The 16,941-nt window shown below is 30.8% G+C and overlaps 2 protein-coding genes across 2 annotated transcripts; one reads left to right on the top strand and one right to left on the bottom strand.

The window, feature by feature from the left end:
* Window positions 1–1,024: 1,024 nt before the first annotated feature.
* Window positions 1,025–1,915, top strand: LOC113392877 (15-hydroxyprostaglandin dehydrogenase [NAD(+)]-like). The gene has a single exon (XM_026629482.2). The coding sequence runs from the start codon at window positions 1,076–1,078 to the stop codon at window positions 1,826–1,828; it is 753 nt and encodes a 250-aa protein (XP_026485267.1). The 5' UTR covers window positions 1,025–1,075; the 3' UTR covers window positions 1,829–1,915.
* A 6,413-nt stretch (window positions 1,916–8,328) lies between these two features.
* LOC113394877 (cytochrome P450 9e2-like) lies at window positions 8,329–16,520 on the bottom strand. The gene is made up of 11 exons (XM_026632335.2): window positions 16,360–16,520; window positions 12,664–12,866; window positions 12,086–12,249; window positions 11,875–12,012; window positions 11,472–11,674; window positions 10,163–10,298; window positions 9,969–10,070; window positions 9,615–9,836; window positions 9,256–9,356; window positions 8,960–9,128; window positions 8,329–8,507 (listed from the first exon to the last, which is right to left on the bottom strand). Exons 2-11 carry the CDS (start codon window positions 12,864–12,866, stop codon window positions 8,341–8,343), a joined length of 1,605 nt encoding a protein of 534 aa, XP_026488120.2. The 5' UTR covers window positions 16,360–16,520; the 3' UTR covers window positions 8,329–8,340.
* Window positions 16,521–16,941: the final 421 nt, after the last annotated feature.

The raw sequence follows: 16,941 nt of genomic DNA on the forward strand, positions 1-16,941 counted from the left end.
ATACTGTTGAAACTTGGTAAGTAGATGTATTATGTAGAGCGCATTAAGATTTTCACTCAAAAATAGAAAAAGAAACATTAAATTTTGGGGGTTACCCATACTTTAAACCTCAAAAAAAATTTTTTCATCAAACCCATACGTTTGGGCTATCTATGGATAGGCCTTAAAATTATATCGAGGTTTCTAAGTTTTCGTGAGAGACACTTCCAATGTCGTAAAATGTATGTCCCCCTGTACCTAACTAAAATAAGAGAATGATAAAATAAAAAATATATAATGTACATTACCATGATAAACTTCCACCCAAAATTGGTTTGAACGAGGTTTGAAAGTAAGTAGTAATATTTCTTTTTATATATAGTTTATTTTAATTAGACATTATTCATGTTCAAAATAAATAAATGCTTACCAAATTTCCAAAAATCATTTATTAAAAGAAAATAAAAAGTATGTGACTGCAATGTTTATAAACATCGAAACAACCAAAAACACTTCAATCATTTATAATTGTGTACCTAATGAACAGTTTATTTATTTGAACGTGCTATTAACGCGGGATTTTCCCGAACAATTGAAGAAATAACCACTATGAAAGACATTTATTAAAAAAGGTTATGAACTACATAACGTCACTGTGCGACCAACGAGGGCGGAAGAGCAATATTTGACGCGGGCGAAACCACGATAAGCACCTACATTGTTGAGCTTTGTATTCATCTGACAAATAAAACAAACGTTCGGATGGTGCTAAGTTGTAATATGAACTGGTTTATTACATCAGCCTCCTGTACTTTAGAAGTTAAAAATAATTACTTGAATAAATCTTACCACACCAACCAATAACATTGTAGACGCTTAGATGTGTATGGTCATCTAATTTATAAAATTTACATTATTATGTTAACATAGACAATTAGCAATAATTGCTATTCGCAGTTCAGCGTTGTGTTTACAAATAGTTACGTTATGAGTACTTGACATAAATGCATTAAGACCTTTGGCACTGCATCAACTACATTTATAGCCGGTTTCCGTTACGAGAACTCAATCTTAAATTGCAGTGCGTAAAGTTAACATGGCGAGAGATTTAAAAAATAAAGTCGTTGTTATCACCGGTGGTGCGGTCGGTATCGGTTATGAAATTGCCGATAGATATCTACAAAAAGGTGCCAAAGTTACCGTCCTACTAGATATTGATGACAGACAAGGAACGGAAGCAGCGAAAAGCTTATGCACTAAACATGGGGCTAACAGGGCTGTATTCATGAAATGTGATGTCACAAAAGATTTGGAACCCGTATCGAACAAAATCATTGAAACGTACAAAACTGTCGATGTACTAATAAACAACGCTGGAATATTAAATGATCAACTCGGAAAGAAAACGATTGATATTAACGTTTGGGCCTTGATTGAATGGTCTATGAAGTTTTGGGAGCACATGAGAACTGACAAAAATGGCAAAGGAGGAACTATCATTAACTTGGCCTCCATTTACGGTTTCAGAGTTGATCAATATTTACCGATATATCAAGCGTCGAAGTTTGCCGTGATGGGCTTCACGAAATCGTTGGGACACGCCTATAATTTCAACAGGTCAGGTATTAGAGTCCTGGGTATTTGCCCAGGATTTACTGAAACGAAACTAACAGCAGATCCCAAGACATGGGATGATCAGTGCTTAGGCAATGACTTCGGTGTGTTTGTGAAGAAGCAGCTCTGGCAGAAAGTGGACTCGGTCGGTAAAGCTGCAGTCGATGTGTTTGAGAAGGCGAACAGTGGCACTGCATGGTTGATTGAAGGAGCAAAACCAATCGTTGAAGTTTAATTTATAAAACGGTAAACATTTTAATATAGAACGTTATGTAATTTATACTGTTGTATATTGTTTTATATAAAATATTTATTCGTTTGCGAGCAGTTTATTTTATTATAATAATCAAATTCCCAAATATATCATTGCTAAAATTTTAAAATTAAATGTTGAAAGGGAAAATATTAGTACCTTTAAATTCAAAGGAGCTTTGACTCCAGGAGAATAAACAGCAAACACATAGCCCGGAACGTAAAAACTCAAAAAAGCAAACGAGGAGACATTTAAAAAAGTAGGTCAACACTTATTTCAGACCAGAGAGCGCCTTAAAAATATTTCAAAAACGTGAACATTTTAGGTAGCGAAACGACAAGGTGCTCTTGGTTTGAAATATTTTGATAGATACAATAAATCATAATTGTTTCCTTCGAGTGTTCGAGTGTAAATTTGTTTTTTTTTTTTTTTGTACAATGTTATATAAATTTTCCTAGGGAGTATTGTTTTAACAGTTGATGTTTATTTGCTTTGATTTAATATATTCTAATTCATCAGATTATGTATACAGACAACTTGATACTTATCGATCATTCAAGGTCAATTGAAAGTCACTTACTTCAGATGTTTTTATACACATGTAGTTACCTTTAATTACACTTGCACATTTATTACACTGTACTTTGTTGATCCAATTGCTAACTCCGGCTGCATCTCGAAGTTTCATGTTCAAATTTCGGATCAATTAAAGCAATTGGATCTTATATCAAGAAACAATAACTTAAACTAATTCATTCAAAACGCAGCCTGAGGTTAGGAAAATGGTAATACTCCCAGTGTTAATACAATAATACATATAATACTAGCAGTATGTAGAGGATGAATCACTACTCGAACGACGATAATACAATACAAATTAAAATATAGAACAATGCGAATCCTATAATGACCAAACGATCCAAACCCAAGCTATTGTATTGAGTGAAGATTTGACGTAAACAGACGCAATTATTCTTTGGAACGATCTTGCAAAATTCCTTGACGTCATAGCCTTGTGTTTTGTTTATTTAAGTACGAGATAGACGGAGGCCAATTTCAACGCTAACGCGAATTTTAATACAAAATATATCATAAAAAAATTACGAAAATATTTTGTGGTAACCGCGTATGTTACTTAAGGGAAGTGAACAAAGGAATAGATAGACGCGAAAATCGACTTTGAGGTATACTATTTATTCGATATGGCAGAAAAACTTCAACCCATTTCTGTCATAAAATGTTCTGTGATAAACAGACCTTTATGTCGGATAGTGGACACTTCTTAACCACTACAGCAACAACTAGCAATGAACGACGTCATCTTCATTACCCCCTTCAGTCCGTGGTTATTCAGAAGTATAATTTTATAAATGTATTTGTTGGATTTCATACAGCGATAATAAGAAAAGTCAGATACTTTTAGTTTTTTAAACATATATTTCGTATTCGGTATGCTATATTTTAAGTCTTAATTTTATAAACCGAGAGTTCAAATTCATGTAACATCAAATGAGTTGTATTTCACTCCGTGTCCAGGGTAAAAGTAAAACAACCGTTATCGGAAATATCTGTTTGCATATCTTTTCAATTTGTTTTAAATATTGTTTGAACCAAAAATTCAATGTGGATTTAATAATTATTTTTGTGTTCAGTATACCTAATTACTCTGTCATATTCGTATATTTCCTTTGAATACTTAATAAAGACAATAATGCTAGCAGCATATTCCTGTTGAATCGTTATGCAGACTCAGCTTTCCAGTCATCAGTGCAGCAAATAAGGCGGAGTATTATTAAACGCTTTATATTATTACACTATTACTTTAAGGTCCAAGTGTTTCAACAGCAGAACAAAGATGTAATTTTGTTTAATAGACCAATATAAAAATTAATATTGTAATAAAATCAATCAATTTGTTGTATTTTTATTATCTTCCTCATAATTTACGTACGTAATAAGAATAAGGTCGATTTTATTTAGGATGAAATGTAATGCAGGCACGACATTATTATAAATCTGATTATAATCCCAAATAAAAATAAAACAATACACGTCAAAATATTTTTTTGTTAATTCAAAAACATGTAATATTTATATTTATAAGCCATTAATAACCTAATTCTAATAAAATACAAACAAGAATCATTACTTTGTAAAACCTTTAAGGTTTCGACAAAAAAAAACATAAACTTTGTCTTTCAGTTATAACGTTTCGAGTCAGGTCCACGGTTAAAGTGCTGCTAAACGCGTATCCTGAGTTGGGTTATAAAAGACTGAAAAATGAAGCGTATTACACAGATGCACATTTACCATAATCTCATAATCTAACGGGACGATAATTTGATATGACAAAAAGAGAGAGAGGATATATCATGATAAGGAACGACGGAATAAAGTGCATTTCACAACACGGAAGTGTGTAGTTTTTGGAAAAGGTCAAATACCATAAAAATCTTGACAACGAAACTCTATGATTATCTATTCATATATATTTTTTGTTTGATCTCGCTGAAAAAAACATATTTACATACATTATTTAAATGTGTTTTTTGATATAGAACTCACCGGCGCCAAGTGTACCGGAATAATTGACTGAACATGAATTTCTCCATGGGAGCTACGGGTTCGCTTTCACATTCAACCATGACGCTTCGAAGGAATTATTATCCAAGATTAAAAGCCAAGACATTGGATCTGCGTGATATTATTCCAGAGAATTATTATATAAATGTTATTCTTATTAAATAAATTCGAAACACAATTCACAAACGTACATTAAATATTTCTCGAAACTTCAAGAATCCAAGAAGTTCCGACTACATTAGTAATAATTTGCTAAGATCCACAATAGATCTTGTTCATTCCATTAACCAAAATTATTATTCGAAATTTACTTGGTGGTAGGGCTTTGTGCAGGCCCGTCTGGGTAGGTATCACCCACTCATCAGATATTCTACCGTCAAATAACAGTACACTGTATTGTTGTGTTCCGGTTAGAAGGGTGAGTGAGCCAGTGTTATCTCAGGCACAAGGGACATAACATCTTAGTTCCCAAGGTTGGTGGCGCATGGGTGATGTAAGGAATGGTTAATATTTCTTACAGCGCCTTTGTCTATGGACCACTTACCATCAGGTGGCCCATATGCTCGTCCGCGAACCAATGCCATAAAAAAAAACCCTAAAATTTTCTCAACAATTAAGAATATGATTATATTTTATTTTCCTCTTTCAAAGGCAAACATTTCCGACTTTTCTTATTAGAAAAAAAATATATTAAAAAAGCGTAGGTTCGTTAAACACTAATTTTATTTATAAAGAAAAGTAATTAAAATTTATAAAAAATACGAACCAAGGACGGGTACATGATGTTATATAATATAATATATTTTAACTACAATATGTAATTAGTATGTATTAAAAAACTATAAATTAATATGTATATTCTTCTCTTTAGGTTACAATGTAACTAACCGAGGTAAGTCAGCGATTAAAACATATCAATCTAAATGCCAAAAAAAAATGTGAAACTGATTTATCGTGCTCTTGATTTGTGTTTATAATTCATCCAAAGAATTCTCAATATCGGTTTGTTAAACTAAAAGTTATATCCGTAAGAATATATACGCAGAGCGACGAATTAATCTTGTCCCTTTTTACATAAACCTGTAACCAAGTCGCAAGTCCTGGGAACTGCAGTGCGAATCGCTAAGAAATAACTTCGAATCTCACTCGTGAAATGTTGACAGCCGACTTACGCTGGTTTTTTAATTATTATAGTCAACGTCACATATCACATTCGGACATTTTAAACTCGTGTTTTGCGGTGAGTTTCGAGTTCCTTGTTACAGAATTAGCCTAACTGCTCGATGTTTCTCTCTCTACCATAAGATGTACCCGGCATCCGCATGGTGAATCCATGGAATGTTAAAAAGTTTGTCTCCCCCTTACTATGAATGTTATTAAAATAAACAGTACCATCACTATCCGTTTTTAATAATGATATTTTTATTTCATTTTTATACTAATGACTTCCATGTCTTATCGCTTAACGTTGACTGTCATGAACTCGGTCGACCCCATTATCATTTTAGCATATTAAAGTTTATCTAACAAAATGCACATTTCATATTATCAGCCGAGTGATTGGTGATTATTGCTTTATTCATTTGGAAATTATAAAAAAACAGTAATATATAAATTAGTAAATAATTAAAATATAAAAAAATTTAGTGAAATTGTACAAATTGACTGAGCCTGACTCATTAACATGTTTCGGGGTTTTTGGATGTTGGTAAAACGAATACACAGTATTCTCATTTATTTTTAAACAAATGTGACTAAATTCATAAGGCTATCATTTGCTTATTTCCTATCAAAAAATAACCCAACTTTGAACAAAACTTCATAAATATATGCGTCAATTGCTGCCGATGAAGTTTTTCTTATCAGGGAACTTAGTTTACTGGAACCATATTACACTTCGAAGTTATTTCTAATGCGTAACATGTTCAGATGTGATAGAAACATTTGTGGTAATTGAATTTATAATTGTTGAGTTTCCTTTTTTTAATAATAGATTATTATTATTTACTTCTAAGCTATTTTGTATTCTATTGCGTCGACCATACGATATATATCAAATGCACCATGAGTTCAAATATATATTTAGCGTTAACTTAGTCAAACAATTATTAGCCGTATAAGATTTATGATTAATTACGCTTGGATATTTGATTTTAAATGATGAAAGTCCCAGACAACACTGTTCTTATAGATTTATTTCTTAGAACTGTTTGTTTATAAATTAATACCAATATATATTTCGTTCATAATATAATTGAAAATTTTTAAAAACACTTCTTCTTTTATGGTTTTTAATTTTTTTCACCTTTATTCAAAAGTAGGACCAGCGAGTTCAAATGCTTCTCGAAGCATGGCAAACTACCAAATTTTCTCAGTTGTTACTGAGAAACTGAGTTTTCTTATAAAAATATAATAAAGTCCTTAATAATATCCTTTTGAAGGATTTACGCGACGAAATACCCACGGAAATTAAATTATAACCACGCAGGAAATATTGTAAGGTATAGGCGCAACAAACTTGCCGTATACCCTTTAATATATTACTGTCATAGTAGGCAACATGTGACGGCGATCGAATACGACAGGATAAAAATACCATACATTTCTATTAGACTGACCTGATATTCCCTAGACATAAAATCAGACAAACTTTTTACTAAAAATACAAGAATTTTCTTACCAAATGCAACATTTAACTTGTAAACTTTATATAGCAATGTTTTGTTTTTGAGTAATTAGTATTATTTCTATTATATTTTCCAGTAAGGACTGAGGACGACCACAGGCGAAATTTAGAATAAAACCCTTATTAGTAAAAAGTATTAAAGTACTATTATAAGTGGAGGCTTTGAATTAGAATTAATAATAATTTTATAAGCTGACAGCCACGATAGCCCAGTGGTTACAAGACGTGAATATTAACTGATGATTCTGAGGATGAATATATCACATCTAACAATCTATCATCCTGGACTGGAGCAGCATGGTGAAATAAGTTCCAAGCCTGCTCCTAAAAAGGGAGACATCCAAAGAAAATGGCCTCCTTTGCCAGCTGTAGGACATTATCAGGCTGTGACTTTCTGTTGATGACGTCTGCACGCCTGAACCAGTGTGGCAGCTTTTGTATTCTTGCAATTGACATGGTAGAGAAACAACTTAAAGGGAAGAAGGAAATTGTTCCAAAAAAATACGGACGCGGTCACAAGTTTTAGTTATTGATAGTTGCAGGAGCTCTCGACTATTTCTTTAAATACTAGGTGTTTATATTTTCGTTGGCTCTTCGATCAGAGGTATATTATTCCAAACAAACGGTTGTTTTTTTCACAATAAAATAATGAATGTATTTCTTTTATATTTAATCAAGATTTTAGCTTAGACTTGAGTTAACTGTAGAGGTTTTATAACATTACAACTGACACACATTGAAAAACGGAAATGGATTTTCATCGTTTAATATAATAATTATATTTGAAGAAATATTAACCATATAGTTAATCGACTCTTATATTACCAATTAATACTCTTGTGAAAGAAAAAACAGGTTGTAAAACAAACAATGTGATTCAATGAATGGTTTCATAACTTATTTTAAAAAAATATACTTATATAAATAAAATTTGTATCATATTTTTTGTCTTTACTTTGTGATAAGGATTTTTCTAATTGGTGTCTTGTTAAATAATCTAAGTTATTCTCACTACAATACGCATATTAAAAATCTAAAAACATACTCTTAGTTCTCAACTTACCCGGGAAGAATATCTTCACCAAATAGTTGAATAAATATGATCTATTACTTAACATTTTACCGTTTAGCTTAATCTAATCAAACTTAACCATAACCACGATATATAATATGGCTCTTATAATTTAACTGATACCTATTAAATATTTTATTCTTGCAATAATCATTAATTACGGATCTTAAATTTTAACCAATGACCGCCTTCAATTCGAGGGTTGAATGACTCGGTTGAAAGCTTGGCGGGTAACAATGTCTTTTCTGAAGGAGAAATTTCTATATGCAGCAGTACCTGATACAGAAGCGTCTTCAGCTCGCACAGAGCAAATCTCGATCCTGAAAAATTACACATTTTTACAAAAATTACTAATAAATTGTATAAGATTTATTCCATGCTTGCATATAAATTAATAAATCATAAAATCGTTTATTAAAGTCAACTGTACTAGAATCATTGTTTTAGATGATTTTATTGAGAGCAATCGTTAAAAAGCATGGTAGTTAGACTTTTTCAAACGAAATTGCATGTATTAATGGTATAAAATTACTATTTAGAATGATCCGCCTGGGTTTTAAATACAATATATTTTTTTTATATATTATCAGGTATGTACCGTGAGAAAAATACAGTAACAAACAGGTAACTGAAATCTCATAATATTTAATATAACCGATCAAATAATAATCACTCCTAAAATAAGTAGACCCATTATCATTACTCAAGGAAAAGGTCACTCGTGCCCAACATTCATCATGTTCTTATAAAATAAATACAAAAAAATTCTTACCAATACAATTCTTGGGGCCAAGACCGAAAGGCATGTAAGCTGTAGCATTGATTTTATGCTTGTTTTCGTCAGAGAAACGCTCAGGATCAAATTTGAGAGGATCTGGGAAAAACTCTGGATCATGATGGAAGCACCAAGATGGTATCCAAAGCAATTCACCTTTTCTTATCTAAAAACAAAAAAAAAAGAAAACAAATATTAAGCATGTTTATAAAAGGGTAACAAAAATTTAAAATATCATAATTGCCGATTAATATTAAATTATTTTAATTTTTTGATTATATTTAGAGACTTACGATATAGTCTTCGGTAGCTTTATCGTTAGGTTTTCCCAAGTTATAATCTTTTACACACATTCTGTCTAAAGCCATAGCAGGAGGCCAAAGTCGGAGCAACTCTGTGATTCAAATAAAATGTAAGTTAATTAGTGAAAGAGTTCAAAATTTTTAAGTGATGAATCAAGTGGAATTCTCTATTTCGAAATGAACGTTATTTTTGTTAGTATAAGTACATTATGCAGATTGGTTGGTTGGTTGATTGTAAATGTATATAAAATATCAGATAAATTTTTAAAATAAGAATTTTAATCTGACTCTGTGAAAAAAGTTAAGGAAATACGATTGTTGTGTGATTCATATATACATTCAAAAGTTACCTGATGTCACCATGTCTAAGTATGTCATGCTTTGGATCGATGAAAAGTTCAGCTTGCCATTATTTTTGGCATTATTCTCTTTAATCTCCTGCACCAATCGTTCTTGGATCTCAGGATGTACGGCCAGCTCATGTAGTCCAAAGGACATTGCAGTTGATATGGTTTCGAAGCCAGCTATGAAGAATAATACTGCCTGAGCGATGAGGTCCATTTCCGACCAAGCTGTAACAAAGAACGTAAACAAAATTAGTTTCATTATCAAACAGTATCAAAAAACAAATTGACTTCCTATATCATATATATTCATTGATAAAATTAATTATTAAAAATTATATATAAATCCGAAATACTAACCTCTGTCAATATTTTTCTTTCCCACAGATGATTCTTCGACAGTAGCGAAACCGGTATCTTGAAGATTCTCATTTCCTGCTTTATCATCATGTACTAGTTGTCCTATTGAAAATAAGGCAATGTTAATAAAAAATGAGGGAATCACATTTAATATGCGTTCTTGTATATTACTCAGTATATATTTACATCTTTACCTTTCTTGGCTTCCATTAGTAGGTGGATCATATCAGGTCTTACGATATTACGCGCTTCTCTGTCCCTCATCGTACTCAGCACCAATTCCATAAAGAAATCTTTAGTAGCGTTCGAAAACAATGTTAATTTCAATCTCTAAAAAGAAAATTAGAATTTTAACAAATTATATTTTTATGTCGTTTTTAGTTTACACACATATTTGAAAAGTTTAAAAAGATCCAAAAATTAGAAACAGCTATTGTTTCCACTTTTAAAAAATGGGAATTTTTAATGTAATTTAAAAAAAAACGATTCCAAGTTTTTTAAGATATCAAGGAGGTTTCAGTCAATCAGAGACATCTGTTAGATACTAACATATCTGTCAATATATAATATATATTTAATTAAGTTCCTATACAAATTTCTGACTTTTGAAAATTTTGAATATGTTAATAAACAAACGAATCTTTAGAAATATTTTAAAAACAAATTCGTTTGTAAGGTTTGTTTAATTTAATTAATTATTCGAGAATGTACATTAACATTCTATAAAGCTAATATCTAATATCATATGTCAGGTATCAGATGTACTCGATACGTTGAATAAACTTAATCATGACGTATGACGCCTACTAATTTATTAATAGTGTCTCGAATTACGTTTTCTTCTTTTAGACCATTATTTAATACCAAATTACGATAATATGATACTTTGCCTATTAATTTACGTTAATTGATTGTGAAAATATATCAATTCTGTTATTTATATAAGAAAAAATAAATTTATATTCGCTTATAAAATTTAGAGAGACGCTTGCGATATTATTGCCTAAATAAATAATGATCTTTCAGAACGATCTGCTCGCAAACTTAGATCAACGGAAATAAATGTGTACCGAGCAACGACATTTGATTGAGTCCGGAACTTGGATTTACTAAATATCATTTGAATATTATTGAACATATATAAAAGATACCAACTTAAAATATAGTTTTGTATATTTTAATATAATTTTATAGCTACGATTTATCAATTTGACCAGTGATCAGACAAGATTACATTCAACTATATACGGTAGCAGGATATGGCAACAAGTTTATTGCGTGCAATTTTTCAATAGAAGTACTACCTTGAAAGTTCAAACGTATTTATCCTACAGACACAAAGTTTTACTGGACAAATCCGTAAATAACCTTCCAGTACAATAATTTATAATGCTTTGAATAAATAAACATCAATAGTTATAAACGAAGAAAGTCAAATGATAAATTCCATCAATTTAATTCATATGATTGTTACATTATTTCAATTTTGAAAACAAGACTCACCTTTGCAAGCACTGGAAAAGCAGAGGACGCAAAAAATAGTAACATTTGTCGTAACTTAAATGTGGAAGCATTCTTTCCCATCTCGTAGAACTTATTTTCCTCTTCAGTATATGAGTCTACTTTAAGACCAAACGCGCAGGAAGCAATCACATCGTTAGAATAGCGCGTTGTCAAGTCTTTACAGTCAACGTCGATGGATCCAGCTAAAATTTAGTAGATATTTTTATATGAAATAATTTTACCTCTTACCTTTATTGCATCTGAGATTTCATTGAGAGAAAAACAATAATTTTACTGGCGACACTTTCAAAATACAAGACAACATACAACGCAAGAAAATCTCAATTTCAAACTGTCCATTCACTACACCGACTAATATATTAATTATATTTTATAAACTTACTTGGAGATTCCTTGATTTTCTTTTCCAAGGCTCGTATCATCTGTTTCCCTACTTCTTCCATAAAAGGTACCATCAACTTGATCTTTGAACTTGTAAATGCTGGACTTAAAGTCGAACGCATGTCTTTCCATTCTTGGCCTGTTTTAAGTAAAACATAATTATAAAGTATCAAGATTACCGTAATTAACTAAACGAAACATTTCTTACCAACCTTTTAATGAAAATAAATTTCTTGCGAATAGAGGTTCAGTTTTTTCGTCAGTGAAACCTCGATGGTCGAGAAAATATTCGAAATCCTTGATAGTGATCTTTTTGACGAGCTCGAGATCTCGTATTACCAACATAGGCTTGATAAATTCATATCTTCCGACGAATCTTTAAATTTAAGAAAGAAATATTACTTTAATACCAAATCTAATTATATTTAAATTTTTCTTATCTTTTCTTAATGGAATTCGTTCGAAATTTGAAATCTTAATTAATTTGAATAAACTTTATATGGAATTGAATAATATAAATGAAAATCAACTGGTAAGATATTTTCTTTCTATGTTTTTTGTATTTAATTAAAATAAAATACTACGAATTTAGAATAAATATATTATTATAATAACTATGAAAATCTGACCATCCTAATATTATTATTATTATAAGATGTCAATATTTTAATTCAATCAGAAGTATAAGTAACTCAGTATCCATGGGGAATTTAAGAAAGAAATGCGAATATAATGGTAAATAAAATTAATTAACTCTGATTAAATTTTCATTATTCATTTCAATAAATACCTCTCTCCTTTGAATGTATTGTAGATCAAGTCCAAATCATCACCAAAATTATGTTGACGGAATATAAGTCTGGTCATGTTACCAAAGAACGGCACAGGTTTTAAATTCTTCACCCCATGCTTACTGAACCTCGAGTATGTCTGGCGGAAGTATAGAGCGATTGCTGCCACCAGCACCGCGCTCCATATCAGTAAAATTATCATCTGAAAGTTGTAATTTATATTATAATACTTTAAACATCCAATTAATTCCATTGGTCCTAAATAAAATAAGTATTAATATTGAACTGAAAACCATCACGTCCTGGTTTGTTGTTATTAGGTACTACATATAGCAAATGAAGTTTGATAAATGTTTGATTAATGACAAATTATGTTAATATATTTATTATAATATGGAAGCTATTTTGACTACTGGATTCTCGTTAATAACCGCAAGTATAGCAAAAGTCGACTGGATTCAGAAGGCCGAGAATTATGATTTTTATCGCAGTGGATTGGCTAAATGATAATGCTAAAAAAGCTATTTTAAGTAACATTTAAACTGAATACATATTTCTCCTTTTTATAAAAACTAGCAATACGCATATATGCAAAAAGATAAAAAAAAACACAGTATATTTGTAGAATTATTTCGAAACAATCATGTTTGAGAAGAAACAAAGCCAATATGGACTGTTTAAACTTTTACGCCGGAGAAATAAGACGACTTGTATTTGTAAAAAAAGTTAACTGCTAGTTATCAAATAAAAATGGCTGATATCTCATATTTCTTTATACAAAATAAAAAAAAAAAAGAAAATCAAAATTAAAAAGTGAAAAAGAATTTTCATGTAGTTTTCAATAATAAGGTTTTATGTACTTTAAATTTTTATAATGTCGGTTGCCATTCCTCATTGTATATTATGGACGGATTTTACTTCGCCAGTAAATAACTTTCACGTAAATAATTAACACTTATCACACTTTGACAATCTTCGATATAGAAAATTTATCATATTAATAATTATATGTATCTATTTTATTTCTTAATATTCAACAAATAACTGACGAAAATAGATCTCTATGAAATCATATTTTGATTACAAATTTTTAAATTTTTTGTAGAAACAATTCGTAGAATTTGTAGAAACAATATTACTTCAAAGAAAATAAATATATTTGTTTCATGCTCGAATATATTTATTCAGAAGTAAACAACTAATTAATAATAATTTACAAACAAAGAGAATGACCGTCTAGGGAACTAGCTTATTATAAGAAAAGTATTTATTATAAAAACATTTCGGCAACGACATTAGATCGTGTTACTTGATTAGTTATGACGTGCTTATACCCCTTATTGTGTCCTGAGTCATTTTTTCTACGAGAACAATAATCAACTCTAAATTGCTGTATTGGCAATGACCTCCAAGCGACGTGGATCAATTGAGCATATTTAGGAGTCAAAGGCATTAATTATAATGATTCTTTAAAAATCAAAACATTCGTATGAACCGAACTTGAAACAAGATTGATAACGACTATTGATAACAATTGTTTTCTATGATAAAGCAATTGAGCTTAGCGTCAACGTTTTCACAATATTATCTCGAAACTCACCGCAGACTACGATCATTAAATGTCAAAAAATAATATGTATCATCGATTATGATAATTATAACAATTAAATTATTCGTCATTAAATTAGCGTAAACTAAGTCGAATTTCACAATTTCAAGAGTGATATGTGAATTGTTTTCAGAATAACTTCAGAATAAACTTCATTTGATGATGAGCTTGGTGCAATCCCGTCTGGATAGGTACCAACCCCATCATACGTTGTACCACCAAACAGTAATACTAAGTATTGTTGTTCCGGCTTAACAACAGTTACACTGGCTCACTCACCCTTCAAATTGAAATGCTAGGAACCTTATGCCTGTGCTTAAGGGACATAGAATCTCAATTCCCGAGGTTGGTGCATTTGCGATGTAAGGAATAGTTAAAAAAATTACGTTTATGAATATTCTTATGTTTTTGGTATTGTTGTGGTGACAATACATCATAAGGTGGCCTTTTTGCCCATCCGCTTACTTATACCACAAACAAAACAAAGCACTACTGATCATGATGGTCTGAACAATTATTTTTTTATTTTATTTAAACGTTAATGGTCACTGCCTTTAGACATTGGCACTCCAAAAAATATTAACTATTGATAACATCGTCAAACCAAGATAATATATCCTTTGAGCGTCTAACATTGGCTTACTCACTGGACCGGAACATACTAATACTACGTATTGATATTTGAATAGAAGTACAAAGTTCTATTAAATATCTATACATATTATAAAATTGGAGTGTCTGTTTGTAATATTAAATACAATAAAAAAACCGCTTTTTACTAAATGCATATGTATGTATACACGGTACATATACCAAAATATCATTTTTTTCTATTTTTGTTTGTCTTTCTGACTGTTTGTTCCGGGTAATCTCCGGAACGGCTGGACCGATTTTTACGGGACTTTCACTGGGAGATAGCTGATGTAATAAGGAATAACTTAGGCTATAAATCGCGTACGAAGTCGCGGGCACAGCTAGTAAGTAATATACCATATAATGTAAGCATAATGCGAGTATACGTTACTGAACGTAAACACTAAATAATTATGTTATTATTAATTTTTTGTGGGCAACCAATCAGGTTATTGTCGTGCTTTGTTTTGATAAATAAAATCCTCGAGACGTCATTGTCAAGGTTATGTATTACAACATGTATAAATAAATTATGAAACGACGCTAAGAATACATCGTGTTTTTACAAATTAGTGATTTGTATTTAAAACGTATTGTAACGGCAACGTTATTTATTATTATTTAATTCGATTCTCATTAAAAAATATTTTAAGTGTCGCGCATAAAGATTGTAAAAATATTCGGACACAATATTTTAACAATTAAATTTCGTTTTTTAATTTATTACATTTTAATTAATTGTTGACACAATACGTTGATGTTGATGCTGAGTTTCCTTCGCCGGTTCATCTCAGGTCATGATATTATCTATTCCGAACCGGTGTTTAATTTGACAATAAATAAGTAAATATAACGCTTCTATTTTGAATAAAGGGATTTGATTTGATTTGATTGCAACGAGTGCGTAATTAGTGATATTTACTTTCTTGTTTTGTATGTTTTTTTTTTTGATTACTACGACACATGAAATCCACAAATACCAAAACTAGTTAACCTTGGCCCGCAACCGAAAACCACAAACTGTATCATTATTATGGTTGTTATAAAAATGTTTATTTTCATTTATTTGCACAACAAATTCTAAGGATTTACATTTATTGATTTATATTAAGTGCGCAGTTCGAATTTTCGTATTCGTTTTGAAGATCATCTAATGGTTTTTTTTATTTTTTTATTGAGATTAAAGAACAATAGATTCAGATAAAAAAATATAAAAAAGTATGAACAGGAAATATAGAGACTCGTTTTATAAAATAACGTATAATTTCTCATAATTAGATGGTTTCAAACTCGTGTACTATAATGTGTGTATAATAGACGCGAATATTAAAACCTCTTTGCTGCTAGTAAACAAGGTCTTACGACAATAAGTTAAAAATACGCAGTATTAAAAAAATCAAATAAACATTTATTCTTAAAAAACACACACAGATTAAAAATAATAAACACTTACATTATTTGTCTTTTTTCACCTTTGCACCTTCCGTCACGATTTCGACTCTTTTTAAATAAATTTATCTCTTGTTAAAATTTAAAACGCAAAGAGCGTGCTGTATGTACGAAGGACTAGATCCGACAGGCATCAGACTGACTTGTTTTATAGTTTTATGTAACACTAGTGACCAGTTCTGGCGTTACGCTTGAGGTTTTATCAATATTATATTTTTATCAAGTAATTACAATTGTTTTGATTAAAATAATATCAGACACTTGTCTTGTGGATCTCTTTGCTAACTTATTCAATAGAGCTTGAAGGAACGGAGCACCCTTAAAACCCCATTATGTTTTTAAATAAGGAAATTCTCTCTCAGTAACAGGCAGCAGTTGGAAAGTGTGCCACGCCTAAGAAAGCATGAAGAGTCGAAGATCATGCGCTAGGTTTGTATCAACCCGAGCCTATCGCCCGAAAGACGATCCACGAAACTGCAAGATAAGGTGATGAGAAAGTACGCATGTGATGTCATCCTGGCCAATTTTGGTCACGGCATACTATAGTGAACAACTATGTGCACAAAAACAGGTTCATCTCTATTCT

The sequence above is a fragment of the Vanessa tameamea genome, chromosome 9 (assembly GCF_037043105.1).
Source record: "Vanessa tameamea isolate UH-Manoa-2023 chromosome 9, ilVanTame1 primary haplotype, whole genome shotgun sequence".
Taxonomy (NCBI): Eukaryota; Metazoa; Arthropoda; class Insecta; order Lepidoptera; family Nymphalidae; genus Vanessa; species Vanessa tameamea.